General features: G+C 45.8%; 1 protein-coding gene across 1 annotated transcript in view; it reads right to left on the reverse strand.

Moving 5' to 3' along the window:
- LOC147897998 (uncharacterized) overlaps positions 1 to 15,987 on the reverse strand; it is a 267,115-nt gene that overhangs the window by 243,852 nt on the left and 7,276 nt on the right. The window contains exons 5-7 of the mRNA XM_087380165.1: positions 1,841 to 2,070; positions 1,176 to 1,322; positions 419 to 502 (exon numbers count right to left, since the gene is read on the reverse strand). Coding sequence (XP_087236291.1) covers positions 419 to 502; positions 1,176 to 1,322; positions 1,841 to 2,070 — 461 coding nt within the window. The remainder of the gene's footprint in view (positions 1 to 418; positions 503 to 1,175; positions 1,323 to 1,840; positions 2,071 to 15,987) is intronic.

Consider the following 15,987-nt stretch of genomic DNA (forward strand, 5'->3'; position numbering starts at 1 on the left):
ATCCTACTTTCTCTCTATTTGGCTTTTTTAGGTGTTCTCTGCAGCAATCTTTCTTTGATTGCTTGCAGACCTGCTGCATAGATCATGAGGTCTTTTTGGCATATACTGAAATTTTCAGTTGATGTAATTGTAGCACCTTATTTTGAGTTTGCTACTCATATAATATAATCAATGAAAGGTTTCACCCAAAAAAAAAAAGTGTTTGTGTGTAAACACACACGTATGTATGTAATCACAACAATGCAAAAATTCTTTCTGTAGTCGAACATTGATGCAGAGTGATAGACAAAAACTATGTTATGTTTAAAGTCTCTCTCTCTTATTATTCACAAAATTGCAACCGTCAACTGTAGCACTGTACAGGTAGTATTGTATTTGAATCCAAAATTTCAATGTAATTTGAAAAATGTTCATGTACCACATGAGGACAAGCCATGGAAGTTCCAGAAAGAGTGGCATACGCACTGTCACTTCCATTATAAGCGCTTAAAATTAGTTCACCCTGATGGAATCACATACATTAAAAAGTATTAGCACACAACAAACTCAAAAACTGTCTCATACTTTAAATTAGTACAGTGAAGAATTAATTGAACGAAGTCTGACATGCATGATATGGCATCTGCCCACTACCCTGGCTTTAAGTGCATAGTTAGAGGTTTATTTCTCTTCCCCTTTCATTCTATGTGTTGTCCCTTCCATACGTTACTTGAAAAACCATGGTCAAGGTCTGTCATTCCATGAAAGGAGTTTCTTTTCTGTTTTCTCCAGTCAGTTGCTAGAACCTAACCAGCACTCGTGCAACGACCGCTATTTTAACAGAAGAAAATCACTAGCAATGTTACCAATGCAATTTTGGTAGCGAAATCAGCATGATGATTGTACTAAGTGCAGAGTACCAAAGGATAAATTTAGAGCATGTCTTTTGATAAGCTTCTTCCTAATAAGCATCTAGAACTGTTAATGATACATCTAGAAGAAATTGCACCCCTATTCAAGAGGGTCCTATTATCAGGAGGGGGGTTGGAAGGGGGGGGGGGGTATGTCGCTAATAAGGGGACATGATGAAGGAATGACCTTCACAAGCCTTGGCATGTGAAAAATATATATGGGGCTTCAAATTTTGTAGACCTAGATAACCATAGCTTGGAAAATAGAAACAAGTTTTGACATACCGGTGCAAATATTGTGGTGCAATTTCCAAAATTTGAAAACCAGCTCATAGAATTAGCACTGTTTGAAGAGGCTACAGATAAGACACCACTTGCTCTTGAAGGTGAGTAATTGCAAGCAGGCTGAAGAAAATTTCCAGAAGCTGCCACCTGTCAATCACCAGACATGTCCTATTAATATCGAGGCTTGAAAGCTCTTCCTCTCTTTTTAAAATTTAAAAAGGCATATCTTTAATTGTGTATGGCACCGTTGGCTAGAAATAAATGCTTACTTTTTTAATATAGCTAATGTATTCATCCGTCATGAGCCTATCTTCTCAAATGTAACATCATGACTCATCTCATCTAAGTCAAAACTTCATTTCAAGATATGAGAAATCATTTTGTTCTAAGTATTTTCTGTTTTATATTCAGAGGTGTGGCTTTATATTTAGTATATGCCTATTGCCAAGTCATCAGTTTTTCACAAAATTTACTCATAAATAAGTTTATTTGTTTAAAATGTTGTCCACCTGTTCAATAGAAAAGACATAAAGATGATTTCCAAATACTGGGGAGGACGCAAAGACAAAACCCACGTCATATTTTGAATCATCTATCTACAACTTCAGCAAACAAATGTTGGGAAACTCCAAAACCAATGAAGTGAGTCTTCTAGAAATACTTACAGCCACAATACCCGTAGTATTGACAAGATTATTGATAGCTTGATCAATGCTAATGGAGGCTTGAGTCGCAATGGACATAGAAAGAACTGCTGGCAGAACAAGACTATCGCCTATCCACTCTACTGCAGCCAAAATTGCCCCAAAGTTTCCAGTCCCATCACAGGCCATTGCACGAACTGGATGGAGAAATGAACCTTTTGCAACACCACTTTTTAGACCAGCAACAATTCCTGTAGGGTTCCAATAGCATTTTGTGAAGCGAATTATTTTTTGAGATGGAAATATTCCTTCTTGTATTTATGGAGGGCCGTTCTTTTCCCCAAAAATAAATATTCTTGCTGTATTTGTCCATAAGAACAATGCTAAGATATCCTTATAGGTAAAATCGAGTTTTATGCAATTGAGTGACTACTCAGTTTTAACATCTGCTATCTAAAGAACCTATACTAACATTATTGTTTCCAGATGAAAATTTATGCTCGTGTCCTGTGACAAATAGCTGTACTCTCTTTAAAAACAAGTATGAGCACTATTATTCACAGTAAGAAGTAATTTATTCCATTCAAAACAAATTAAGTTAGAGGTGGGAGGGTGAGAACTCCATCCCTGGCCTCTCAACAACATGCATAAACAACCATGGGGGTGGTCTATAATGCCACATCATCTGGAATAACATGACAAAACAAGGAACAATCCCCGTTCTCATTAATGCTATCAATCTCTCTTGGAGTCTTGGAGGTTTTTGGTTTGGGAGAGGGAGAAGATCCTTGTAGAGGCTTTAGTGGGACCCAATAGAGTTGTTTTGGAGAGATTCTTACATTCAAGATGCCTCAATATTCCTCTTTCCAGTTATTCAACAAGATTAGGAAGGAGGATCCAGATGGGGAGGATTGATGGCAGACACGGACTATCTCAGAGAACTCTTGAGGATTTGTGGCACAAGCTCTGTGGCAGTTATAGACCAATGAAGATCTCCCACTTCCTTTGGCTGTTGGCATACAGAGCCCTTGCAATGGGCACTTGGCTTTAATTTGGTCGTTTTCTGGTTACATGCTCACAATGTGGTTTCGCGAGTCTCAGAGGTATTGCATTTGGCATTGCTTGCTAGTATAGGAGATTTGGAGGAGAGCTTTGAGGATGGTCTTTGCTGGGATCCAAGATGAAATGGTGGTGACCTATGGAGCGGTGGCTTGGGTTAAGATTCAGTACCTCCTTGTGGTTATGAGGACATTCAGGGGGAGCTTGCCCTTTAGATTGGTAATGGAAGCCAGTATATCAACAGCAGTGTGGATGTGTCCACCAATGACCTGAGCACATGTCGAATACCATATCTGCCATAAAGTAATGCCGCAATACCCATCACAAGACCACTCTCAAACACAAACAAATTTGGTCACACTAATACAAGGGATTCCTCGCGTGCGCGCATGCGTACACACACATACACATACACTGTAGCTCCAAATTCCTAACACCCCCCTTGGAGCGCATGGGGAGTCATTCTCAAGAGGGTATCCAGCCACAACAGCATCATTGATGGCCTCCAGACTGCACACCACTATTGTCAATACCTAGACCTCAGGTCAACAAGGCATGATAAAGAAGCTCCATCACAGCTGCAAGATCTAGGAGCATCTTCATAGCAAAAGTACCCCCCCTCTTTTCGTTTATCCTCATATCTTACTAGGTGCAACGGATTGCACTCATATAAATGGTGAGGAAAAATAACTCGAAAGCCTTTGCTATGATTAAGGTCCTTGATATGAACTCACACAATTAAAGTGCACACATTATTGTTACATGTCATTTAAGGGACATCCCCAGCAGAAATCATCTTCATTTCTTTAGATGCCAAGTGAGCATGGTGCTCTTCTTGTTCCTATTCCATTTTCTTGAATCACTAAGGTTCTTTATGACCAAGTCTCTTGCAATAATGACACTTGATCTTGCTCCCTTTCTTCTCTTTCCATTTTCTTATCAAAGCAGTGTCAAGATCATTGCTTGCGACATCCTGCTCTTTTCATCTCCTGCCTTCTTCAATAAGCAGTACTACTATGCCTTCATAAGATGTATCTTTTGCCAATCAGAGAACCAGTTAGGATTTGAGAGAAAAGTGATACCTTTTTTATGCTCTTGAGGAGAACAACAATCTGATCAAACTCCAAGCCTGGAAAATTGCTGAGTGACTGACCCAATCGAGCTTAATTGTTCACCGAAATCACCACCTTCATCCATCTTTAAATCAAATAACTTTCTCTTTAAAAATACTTTTGAATTCACAATTTTATTTCCAAATAAGCTCTCCGTTTTCTCCCATACCTCCTACCGCCTTCACTGATTTTGTGAGATCTAGATGATCTGATTTTGTGAGATCTAGATGATGGATCACACTGTCTACAAGGCTGAGACCGATTAGAGAATTTGCCTCGTCATTGTGATCCTCCCACCTGTAGCCTCCTCAACTTGGGGCTTCTTGTCAACTCCTTTGACCAGATTCCACAGGCCGCGTCCTGCATAAGTAATAGTTAAATCACTGCCCCTTTCCCTGCCCCCTGCCCCCTGCCCCCTGCATCCCCTCCCCCTCTCCCTACACCTTCATTCCTGCCCCTCCCCCTTAGCCCCCTCCCCTCTCAGCCCCATCCCTCAGCCTCTCTCATCCCCTCCCCTCTCAACCTCCTGCTCTCTCAGCCCCTCCCCTTTCAGCCTCTCTCTCCCCCTCTCAGCCCCTTCCCTCTTCCTCTCCCCCTCTTTGCTCATCCTCTTCCTTTCTCTAGTAATGGACGAAACTTCATTGTGTGTGAGTTGGCCTTCCATCTCTGATTGATGAATGAGTTGGCCTTCCCTTGTCTAGTAATGGATGGAACTTTAATGTGTTTGAGTTGGCCTTCCATCTCTGATTGATGAATGATACTCATTTAGCCAATCCTTGACCACTTGACTTCCCACAGGCTGCGAGAACCTGCAAATTTTCAAAAGACAAGTTGTTGCAGCTCCAAAAGGATGTGGATTTAGAGAGCTTCACCACCCTCTTTCATGGGTCCCACCCTTCGGGTCATAGGCAAGGGACTGGATGCTTGTTGCCTCGCCTTCAGACCTCACCTCTCCCCTTTCCGATGTTTGATTATTGGGACGAGGTTTCTTTCAGGTGGCTTTAGATTCTCCTAGAAAGAAAGAAAGAAAGAAAGTTTATTAAAGTCTTCGGAAGACCGATGGGTCTATGAAACTATGAAAATCCTGATACAAGCAAGCTGGAGCTACTAAGCGAGCATCCACACCAATGCAGAATGCAAAAAAATGCAGAGTAATAGCCCTAATTACTGAGTACAACATAGTCATGTGGGTGGTTGACTACATATCAGTCATATCATCAGCATCATCATCACCATCAAGGCATCAGGGGTGGATGAGGAACTGGAAGCATGAAGTCAGCGATAGAGTGTTGTCAACCACTCAATGGTGCGGTCCTATGACGTCTCCTGGTCATAGCTCTATGCCTAACAAGGGCTACAGTAACCCTTGTCGACCATGCTCCGACGCAAAACATGGAGGGAATATCCCCAAGTGTAATCTGCGCGCCCGTCCTCTGTCTGAGTTGTTGATTCACTGGCTCTAGGTCCCGATCATGTCGAAGTCTCGTCTCGGGGGAGTCCAAGTGATATGACTAAAAGAACTCTGTGATAGAGCTCTGAGAAGGGTCTGCCAAGGAAGAGATCTGCTCTTGTCTCCGTGATCGAAGTATCCTCTCGCGGTGTCTGACTACCTCATGGAATGAAGCCTGCCAAGCATCTCTGATCTGGATAGGAGAGGAATCGGGACAAAACCCCATAGCTATCTCTGAAAAGGCAGTAGAAATGCCCTCGGATCTCATAGTAAATGGGACACCTGAAGATTAAGTGCTCCTCCGTCTCAACCTCCTACATGTCACATAATGTGCATAAGCTCCTCTCCTTGGGTAGGCGCTCTGCTCTGCCGCTCTTGATACGAAGTCTATATGAAGAGACCCGGAATTGCCTAAAAGAGATCCTCAATGAGTGGGGTAAGTGGATCTGTGTGTATCCTGGTGGGTCAATGAAACCCTCCTCTATGATATGTAAACAATGATCTCTGTAGAAGCTAGGCTTCACTGGGAGTTCACTCGACCCCACCAACCAGGTCCGGAATGTGTGTAATTGTAAGAGATCCTCACAGATTACTTGGTTGACATCGTGTGACATGAGGGGAGAAAATGGACCGTCCATACTGTACTGAAAGGGAGAGAGTTTGTCCATGTGGATCCCCATTCCCTCAAACCATCTCTCTGTGCGTGCATACCAGCATCTCCGGTCACCCCCTGCTGAGAGTGTCATCAAGGAAGACAATGCTAGCCATGGCAGCCTGCTGCATCCGGAAGAGTAATCCCCATACTCTCTGACTCGGTATAGATATGTGATAACCTGAAATGCAGCATCTAGCTGTAATGGAGATGACTCAAACTCAGCCTGAATGATCTGGTAAGGAACGTATGGCTTACTACGAATAATCTGTGATAGCATGAGAACCTGTAGCCATTCCACTCACGCCCACTATGTATTCAATAAGTCTAGCCCCCAACAAGGGCCGCCATACATTCTCACTAGGCGGACCAAGGAGTCAAAGAGCAGCCCCTTGGTCCGTGGATCCTGAAAGTGCAAACGGAAGCACTGCCTCTCTAGTCTCGCCGATGAAGCGTATCCTCTGCCCAAGCGTGCTTGCATCGCGGGTCTCATAGTGAAGATGGGTCCGGAGAAGACAACCCCAAGGTACGTGCATGATGAGACTATCTCAATAGGTGACCCATCAAACGTGAACTGCTCTTGGCGCATGACGACTCGAGATGTATTGAAGATCATAACCTTGGTTTTACCTAGGTTGACCTTCAGATCATGAGACTCACAAAAAGACTAAAGTGCATCCAGAGACGCCAAGGCATCTCTGGAGTCCCTCTGCAGAGGAAGATAGAAGAGCCACGTCATCTGCATAAAGCAATATCTAGATCAACGTGCCAGCAAGAGAGCAACCATCCCCTCCTAGTGTCTGCATCACTGTCTCAAGCTCGTCTATGTAAAGGCCAAACAGGGTAGGTGATAAAGAAAACCCCTGTTTGACCCCAATAGTGCTCATAATCTTGTCTGTCCACCCACACCCTGCTCGGACCTTGCCTGCGACTCTCTCGTAATGTGCCATGACAGCCCAAATGATCTCCTGGATCATAACCCAAATCTTGTAGGTGCCATATGAGGCGGACTCTCAAGACTGTGTCAAACGTCTTGTAGAAATCCACAAAGCAACAGTAAACCCTCTGCTTTCGTGCCCTCGCCTCTCCTCGATGATACACCTGAGCGTGAGAATGTGATCCATGGTGCCATGATCACGCCGGAACCCAACCTGTCCTACTGCTCTAAGTCCTCGACACTCCGCAAATCTGCTGACCTCGGAGTCAAGCACTGATGCATAGATCTTGGACATAACATGTCCAATCATAATGGTCCTATAATTCTACAAGCTCATGGGATCCCCTACCTTGTAGATGGGTGAAATAGTGTTAATAGTCCAAGTGCATGGAAACCCCAAACAAATAGCTTCATTAAAGAGCTTTGTTAAGATCGGGGCTAGAAGGTTAATCCCATATGCAATGAACTCAGACTTCAGTGCATAGCCCCTCGTGATCCTTCGCTCAGTCGTTATGAAGTTTCTTTACAACATCCTTCACTCCTGCCACAGTGAAGAGGGTGCAAGATGTGGGACGTGGCATATGTGAGAGGTCAAGGGTTGGCTGGTTTTGGATGTCATATAATATGCATGCATGGTTATAACAAACCTTAGTGTCGGTGAGTGGTGAGGGGGACCATCCCTCTAAAATCTCCGCCATAAGTCCTTAGAGTTGTTACTAAACAAAATGTTCAGTAGTTCCTCCTTGTTCCAGCAAACAAAATCTAGGTTCTTCCTGCATACCAATCGACAATACTTGCGTCTCTAGTTCGCTCGGAAGGCTGTTTTTGTTAGGAAATGGAGTCAATTTGAGTGACTTTTAGTGTGTTCTAGAGTAGTACTATACTAATTTATATCCTAGAGTGCCACATGTCACTATGGGACTTATCCCATATACATTTGACACTTAGAGTGTGTGTGCCTATCCTATAAAGGCATTGTACTTTCTCATGTCAAATCACTCAAGCCTCAAGCCTTTCTTGATGATGTAAGGACTTTACTTCGGTTGTACATTTCTTTCTTTCTTTATTTCCATTATGGTTGTTTAGTCTTGCTTTCACTTTCCATTCCATGTCTTGCTTCTTCATATGGTATCAGAGCTCGGCTATCTTCCAAGAGGTTGAGGTAAGAGATTGAGGACATTGAAGCCTCTCTCTCTCATTCCCCTTGGAGGAATGCCTTCTCCAATTCCACCTTGAGCTCAACCTCTCTCTTCCACCTTGAGCCTCACCATTGGAGAGCTTCATCAACAAGAGATCGTGCTTCAGCTCGTGATTCAGCCCATGCTTCAGCTCGCCATTCAGCCCGTGCTTCAGCTCGCCATTCAATCCATGCTTCAGCTCGCCATTCAGCCTATGCCAGCCGTACAACTGTACAGGCTGTTGAGCCGTACAACAGGCATGCTAACTGCCTGTACAGCCTGCCCATACACCCGCTACTGATCTGCCCGCTCCTCTTCTCTGCCCGCTACTGTTCTATCTGCCACCTACAGCTCCATTGTACCCACCATCTCTTCTTCTCCTCGCTTGTGCCCACCATCTACTCTTCCTCTTCTACATCACTCTTCTCTTGCTTATACCCGCCATCTACTCTTCCTCTACTACAGCTCCATTCTATCCATCACTCTTCTCTCTCCTAGCTGCCAACTTTATGGGTTCGATTTCCACCAACTCTCTCCTTGTGGACAAATTCAAGGGGGACGGATTCCCCACATGGCAAACAAAAGTGCAACTCCTTCTCATGAAGGAGAATGTTTGGGATGCCATCAAAGATGATGAAGCACTTGCGGCATCAACGAAGCCTCAAATACGCAAGATTTGGAAGCAACACAATTCGAGGGCCATCACAATCATCGGGCTTTGCTTGGATGATTCATTGATTCATCACATCGACTTCAAGTCCAAGGCTAACGAGATTTGGGCATGCCTCAAGAATATATTTGGTAACAAGATCACCAACTCCAAGGTTTTTCTGAAAATGCAATTTTATAAGTTGAAAAAGGAAGAGTCTGATACCTTGAGTGCACATATAGCAAAAATTCAGTCTTTAACTTGAAGCATTGCCCGGATGACCAGGAAAAAATGGTTGTCCTCGTGACAAGTATGGAAGGGATTTCTCGCTTTGAGAATGCCCTTGAAGTACTTCGCATTGCATCCACTACATTCAAAGATATGGTGTCTCTTTTGCTTGAAAAGGATCGCTGACAAAGAATCTCCATCCTACTCATCAGATACTACAGGCTCTTGCCTCCACCAGCAGATGGAGACCTAGGCCATCGACTCCACCAGCATGAGCAAAGACATTCAAGCTATTCAAGTGCACTTATTGCAACAAGCTCGGTCATAGTGAGGATAGGTGCTACCAGAAGCTTGCTCAACAACAATCGAAGGATCATGCCAATTGGGTGGCATCCGCCACTAGTGACGATGCAGACGAAGATGACCATCCCACACGGGATCGTACTCTTACTGTCTGTCTCCAACACCTAGAGGATGATGGAGATCATGATTTTGCTTTCTAAGCATGATACATTTGGGTACTTTGCCCTGGGGGTGTTTCCCAAAAATGAATGCAATAAAAAATGTGTGTGTAGTCAATAAAGGTACTCTGCCTTGGACATTCCTCCTAAAATGATGTATTTCTTTTCTATTTTTGGTGTGTGGCTCCATGTTCCTCATTAGTCTTTGGAGCGAGGATGGGATGTACTGTGGGAGCCATGTGTTTTTGGCTTTTATATGTCTATTTGTTGGTGCATTGGTCTCCTGGACCTCTGAGTTGATCATGCATCCATGCATGATGAGCCTCTATGCCATGCTACATGAGATTTCTATGTTATGCTCACTAGCCTCTTAGCCATGCTCACTTGCCTCTGAGATTGTGTGGGAGCCATGTCTAGTTCTAGACCGGCATGCACAGTTTTGATGACTGTCATGTTCTATTCTTGCTTCCATCCTAGTAGTCCCTCACTTTCCTCCATGGGGGGGTATTAGGAAATGGAGTCAATTTGAGTGACTTTAAGTGTGTTCTAGAGTAGTACTATACTACTTTATATCCTAGAGTGCCACGTGTCACTATGGGACTTATCCCATATACATTTGACACTTGGAGTGTGTGTGCCTATCCTATAAAGGCATTGTACTTTCTCATGTCAAATCATTCAAGCCTCAAGCCTTTCTTGATGATGTAAGTACTTTACTTCGGTTGTACATTTCTTTCTTTCTTTCATTTCCATTATGGTTGTTTAGTCTTGCTTTCACTTTCCATTTCATTCCATTCCATGTCTTGCTTCTTCAGTTTTTGATTTTGAATCTGAGCTGACAGCGTAAAGCCTTACACTCTTCATCATACCAATTATGATAGGGTACGGTCCCAGGAGGTGGGGCATGTGTGGAGCGAGTGGTGTGTGGAAAAGCATGAAGTGCAGTCTCGTGTAGTGAGCGGGTGATCAGGGCAGCACGATCCTCTAATAGGGGAATGAAGTCAATGTAAGCAAGGAGTATGTACAGACGGCCAGAGTAAGTAGGTGAGTGGTCACGGTCGAAGCGTATATCGTGATAGCTCTATAGTGAAATCGGTGATGTGTGATGTGAAGGCAAGGGATCCCATGATGTAATCCACAACGCTAGAACCTCCCCCATGTGGGAAGCATGTGAAACCACCTGAGGCGGGCCATCTGTCAAGACCATTATAGATAATGAGATCATGCATCTTGCTGAGGTCTATAAGGGTCTGCCCATAAGATGTGACTGGCCCTCGTCTGTTAGCCAAAACCCGTATCATACCTGCATCCTCAAGGTCAACATCTGGCAGTAGAATGGAATCACCCCTGAAGTCAAGGAGTGGTACCTGACGAGTGCCTGTTCTCGCGTTGAAGTCTCCAACTAGGAGGACTTCTCCGCGGCTCAAGAAATCAACAATGGACTGATATAGGGCTGCAAATGGAGATGTCTTAGCCTCATCTCGAATGTCTCTCACAAAGTGGGAGGTCTCAGGAGGGAAGTAGCATACTGCAACAAGCGCGAGCACAATGCTCAAGGCTAGTCCCTTGGCACTTGGTTCTACGAGGATCTTGTTAACACCTTTCGCATTGGGTCAACCTTATAGATGGGTCACATTACTTTTCATCAGATTCCCAGTCTTCCATAGGTTTACAACCGGAGCTTCTTTTGGGTTGGTCTTAGAGATCCCCCCCCTCCCAGGTTCACCCTCTTCCCAAGTGAAGGCAACTAGGTCTGAAGGGTTCCTAGAGTTAAGAGTCATCATGTTTAATCCTAACATTTTAGAAAACGTTATACTCCATCATCCGGATGTCTGTATTTTTTAGCACAGAGTATGTTGGCAATGGAAGAAAGAATCACTCAATCCTTACACTGCATGCGGAAACTGCATGCGGAATAGGATCAGCTCCCTCTCTCTCACTCAATGATGCAGCACATGTTGGAAAGGTCACCTGCCCATCTGTAAGGCCCCATACAAGGAGAGCGTGGGGGGGGGAGACCTAGGGCATGTGCCCATGAGAAAAGGAGAGAGGGGGCTGCCACATGGGCAACAAACAGGTTGCCATGTGGGCAGCACACAGCAGGCTGACAGAGGAGCATCATGGCAGGCCAAAAGGCACCGGCAAAGGGCAGGTCATGGGCCTGCAAAAGAGGCGCACACATGGTGGCATGAGCAGGATGGAGGCGCCTACGTGGCGGGCTATCTAGCAAGAGAAGATGGCGCAGAAGGGTGGGGCAGATCAGCAATGGGGTCGGCCACATGGTGGAGCAGCAAAGGGGGGCTGCTAGTGGGCAGTGCCATGCCTCATATAGGGCTGGGCCCTTGCCTTGATTGGAGGTCCAAGGCCCTAGAAGTGTGGGCCAAAAAGCCCCAGTTTGAGAGCCCTTAAAGGGCTGGACCAGCAGCAGACTGGTCGGCCAGTCTGGTCAGCCAGAATGAAGCTGACTGAGTCGCTTTTTGCGGCAGGCCCTGGGCCTCTAAAAGGAGGGCCTCCAGACCCTCATTCATCATTCTCTGGAGCAGCCTTCACACAAGCAGCAGGAGCAGTCTTCTACCCATCTTGGAGCCTATACTTTGGAGGACCAAGAGACCTAGAGAAGCTGCAAACGCAGCTTGAAGGGTTGCCCGCCTAGGCTGATCTATAGGCAGCAAGGTGGAGAGGATCATTCTGGACAGAAAGTCTACAGACGCTCGAGGTGGAGCATGCGGGCTCGAGTCTAGAGATAGCCGGCAGATAGTAGAAGTACCTTGTGGTAAGATCAGAGGACCACACCATTGGTGGGACTCTGGATCTATCTCTTTTGTATTGTGTCCATAGCTTTGGAAGAAAATATATTAATTTGGCGGTTTCTCTATCGGGCTGGTTCATTGTCTATTGATGAGTTTGCACATCTATCCTATGCACATAAGTTTAAGAAGTTTGTGATTCCACACCCCACACCACACTGTGTGAGCTCCTGGGCTACTCTATCAGTCTTCCGGTGTGCGTACCCTCTGTTGGGTGATTTCTAACATGGTATTAGAGTCCAAGTAGGAGACTCACAGGTGTGGGAGCCTGAAGGCAGGGACCTTGTTGAAGGACGACCCTGATTCAGAAGCTCTTGGGAATCGACTTCCACGTCTGGAGAACAGTGCCCTTGCAAGAAGGAGAGTGACTCAGGTTCGGTCAGGTGCTTTCAGAGTTCAGGTCTACTGAAGGTTGAGTTTGTTCGACTTTATTGTGTCATTTAGCAGCAGAGATGTCGGCCTCTTCAGCCCCTACTCTCCCTTCCTCCTCCCCCAGATTTCTTTCTTTCACTATCCCTAACTTTGGAGAGTCTGGGAAACTGGATGGGTCAAACTACGCGATCTAGAAGGTAAAGATCCAGAGTCATTTAGTGGCTCGGAAGCTGTGGAAATTGACAACGGGAGTGGAAGCGAAGCTGGAGGACATCGTGAATAGACAGGGGAATAGACTCATGGCAGTAGACGGAGAGAAGCTCAAAGCTTGGGAAGACAGAGATGCCCATGCCTTGGCATTGATCATAGGCACTATGGTGGACTCCGTGCTTCCTCACATCCATATGGCCGAGACGTCAGTAGAGGCGTGGGTCACTCTGAAGGACCTGTACGAGACAGACAACACATCCCGGATCTTGCTTCTTCACCATCATCTCTACAATTTTGATATGAATGAGGGAGATTCGGAACATAACCATTTGATCAAGGTCAAGGTGGTGAGGGATCAACTGACATCAGTTGGTCAAAAGTTGGACTCGTGTCATTTGGCCTTGATGGTACTGAGGAGGCTACCTCGGAGTTTCAAAAGCTTTGTTACGATTGTGACAACAAGACAGAGGACCAAACCTCTTACTTTTGAGGAGTTGGTTCCATTACTACTACAGGAGGAAGCTAGGGAGAAGCTATACAACAACGACAAAGATGACAAGGAGTTGCTGGCAAAGGATTACGCTGGCAAAGGAAAGGGCAAGCCTAACGGTGGCAAGTCCAAGAAAGACGACTCTAATGACGAGGACACTTCCAAGAGGAAGCAAAAGAAGAAGAGCTTCTATTGTGACACACCAGAACATTTTGCGAAGGACTACAGAAAGAAGAAGGCGGATCAGAAAAACAAAAGGAAGGAGTCCGACTCAGATTCATAGGGTGTTACAAAGGCCAAAGCAAATGTGGTAATTGAAGAGTTGTTCCTGTTGACATCTCTATGTGTTACTGAGATCAGATATGTTGACCTAGAAACCACAGTGAGGATGTCTGACATTGAGATGTGGGTCGACGAGGAGTCAGCCTTTGTGAAGGTGATGGACAGCATGGAGTGCTTGGTATCTTCCAGGTGTGTAGCTGTTGACACTAACACGAGGGTGGATTCCATGAAGTGCCCCAGGGACTCATGTTCAGATGGATGATGTTGTACTTCAGAAGGGGACAATATAGGATTACACAGGCTATTGGTGTGTACCTTGATAAGGTGCATGGTTTGCTTTCAGAGCAAGCACACAGGCAGTACGACAATCTGGTATGTACTTGATGTTCTTCAATTGAGCCTTAATAGCATGTTGTGGAGAGACTCTATTCTTAATTTGTCTCAGGTAATGCGAGATTGGAAGGAATTGGCCTTCTTCAAAGGTAGAAGGGGAAGTGTGAGTGATTCTTCAAATCTTGGACACAGAGTGCTGGAAGGTGATGGACAAGGTGTAGTAAAGCCAGAGGAGTACCTGCTTGAGAACTCAGTGAGAGTTCGTAGTCCAAGTTTTCTAGAGATATTCATTGGTTGCGGACCTTGCCAAAGGAAGGACAAGTTAAAACAGACCCTCAGAGCATGGTGCCTGGAAGATTCAAGATTGTTCACTCATTATGAGGGGGACAACTAGAAGATCGTGAACGGCTGGATAGCTTGAGTTCGAAGGCGGGAATGTGACTGAAGGTGGTGGTGCCAGGAGACAGGATGGTGTGCGGAAGCGAAACCAGACTTGGTGGAGCAGGAGCCACTGGATGAAAAGCCAAGAAAAGATATGGACATTGTAGTGTTCCAGAGGACTACGACCAAGGAGTTACTGGAGCATCATCATCGACGTGTTGGCATTGGGCCGAGATGTGTCGGTGAGAGGGGGTGTTGGAAAAGGTCACCTACCAATCTATAAGCCCCCATATGAGGAGAGCGTGGGGGAGGGAGACCTAGGGCATGTGCCCATGAGAAAAGGAGAGAGGGGGCTGCTACATGGGCAGCACCTCACAAGTTCAGGACAGCAAAAGGGGCTGCCACCTGGGCAGCACACAGCAAGCTGACAGAGGAGCATCATGGCAAGCCAAAAGGCACCGGCAAAGGGTAGGTTATGGGCTTGCAAAACACGCAGACACGTGGCGGCATGAGCAGGCTGGAGGCGCCTACGTGGCACGCTATCTGGCAAGAGAAGATGGCGCAGAAGGGCAGAGCAGATCAGCAATGGGGTGAGCCACATGGAGGCCGGGTGGAGAAGCAAAGGGGGGCTGCTAGTATGCAATGGCATGCCTTATATAGGGCTGGGCCCTTACCTTGATTGGACGGCCAAGGCCATAGAAGTGTGGGCCAAAAAGCCCCGGTTTGAGAGCCCTTAAAGGGCTGGACCAGCTGGTCGGCCAGAATGAAGCTGACTGAGTTGGTTTTTGCAGCAGGCCCTGGGACTATAAAAGGAGGGCCTCTAGGCCCTCGTTCATCATTCTCTCGAGCAGCCTTCACACAAGCAGCAGGAGCAGTATTCTACCCCTCTTGGAGCCTATACTTTGGAGGACCAAGAGACCTAGAGAAACTGCAGAAGGAGCTTGAAGGGTTGCCCACCTAGGCTGATCTATAGGCAGCAAGGTGGAGAGGATCATTCTGGATAGAGAGTCTACAAACGCTTGAGGTGGAGCATGCGAGCTCGAGTCTAGAGATATCCAGCAGATAGTAGAAGTGCCTTGTGGTAAGATGAGAGGACCACACCATTGGTGGGACTCTGGATCTATCTCTTTTGTATTGTGTCCATAGCTTTGGATGGAAATATATTATTTTGGTAGTTTCTCTATCTGGCTGGTTCATTGTCTATTGATGAGTCTGCATATCTATCCTATGCACATAAGTTTAAGAAGTTTGTGATTCCACACCCCACACCACACTGTGTAAGCTCCTGGGCTACTCTATCAGTCTTCCGGTGTGCGTACCCTCTGTTGGGTGATTTCTAACATGGTATCAGAGTCCAAGTAGGAGGCTCACAGGTGTGGGAGCCTGAAGACAAGGACCTTTGTTAAGACCGGCAATCTCCAAATGCAGAGGCCAGGGCCAAACAAATGGCCAGAAAGTCCAAAACTGGCAAATCTCCAAACACAGGAACCAGGGCCAAACAAATGGCCAAAAAGGCCATAACTGACCGACCAGAACTGGCCGACCAGATCTGGCCGACCAGAACTGG

The sequence above is a fragment of the Dipteris shenzhenensis genome, chromosome 10 (genome assembly GCF_047967505.1).
Source record: "Dipteris shenzhenensis isolate YYH24624 ecotype China chromosome 10, Dip_SZ_1.0, whole genome shotgun sequence".
NCBI lineage: Eukaryota > Viridiplantae > Streptophyta > Polypodiopsida > Gleicheniales > Dipteridaceae > Dipteris > Dipteris shenzhenensis.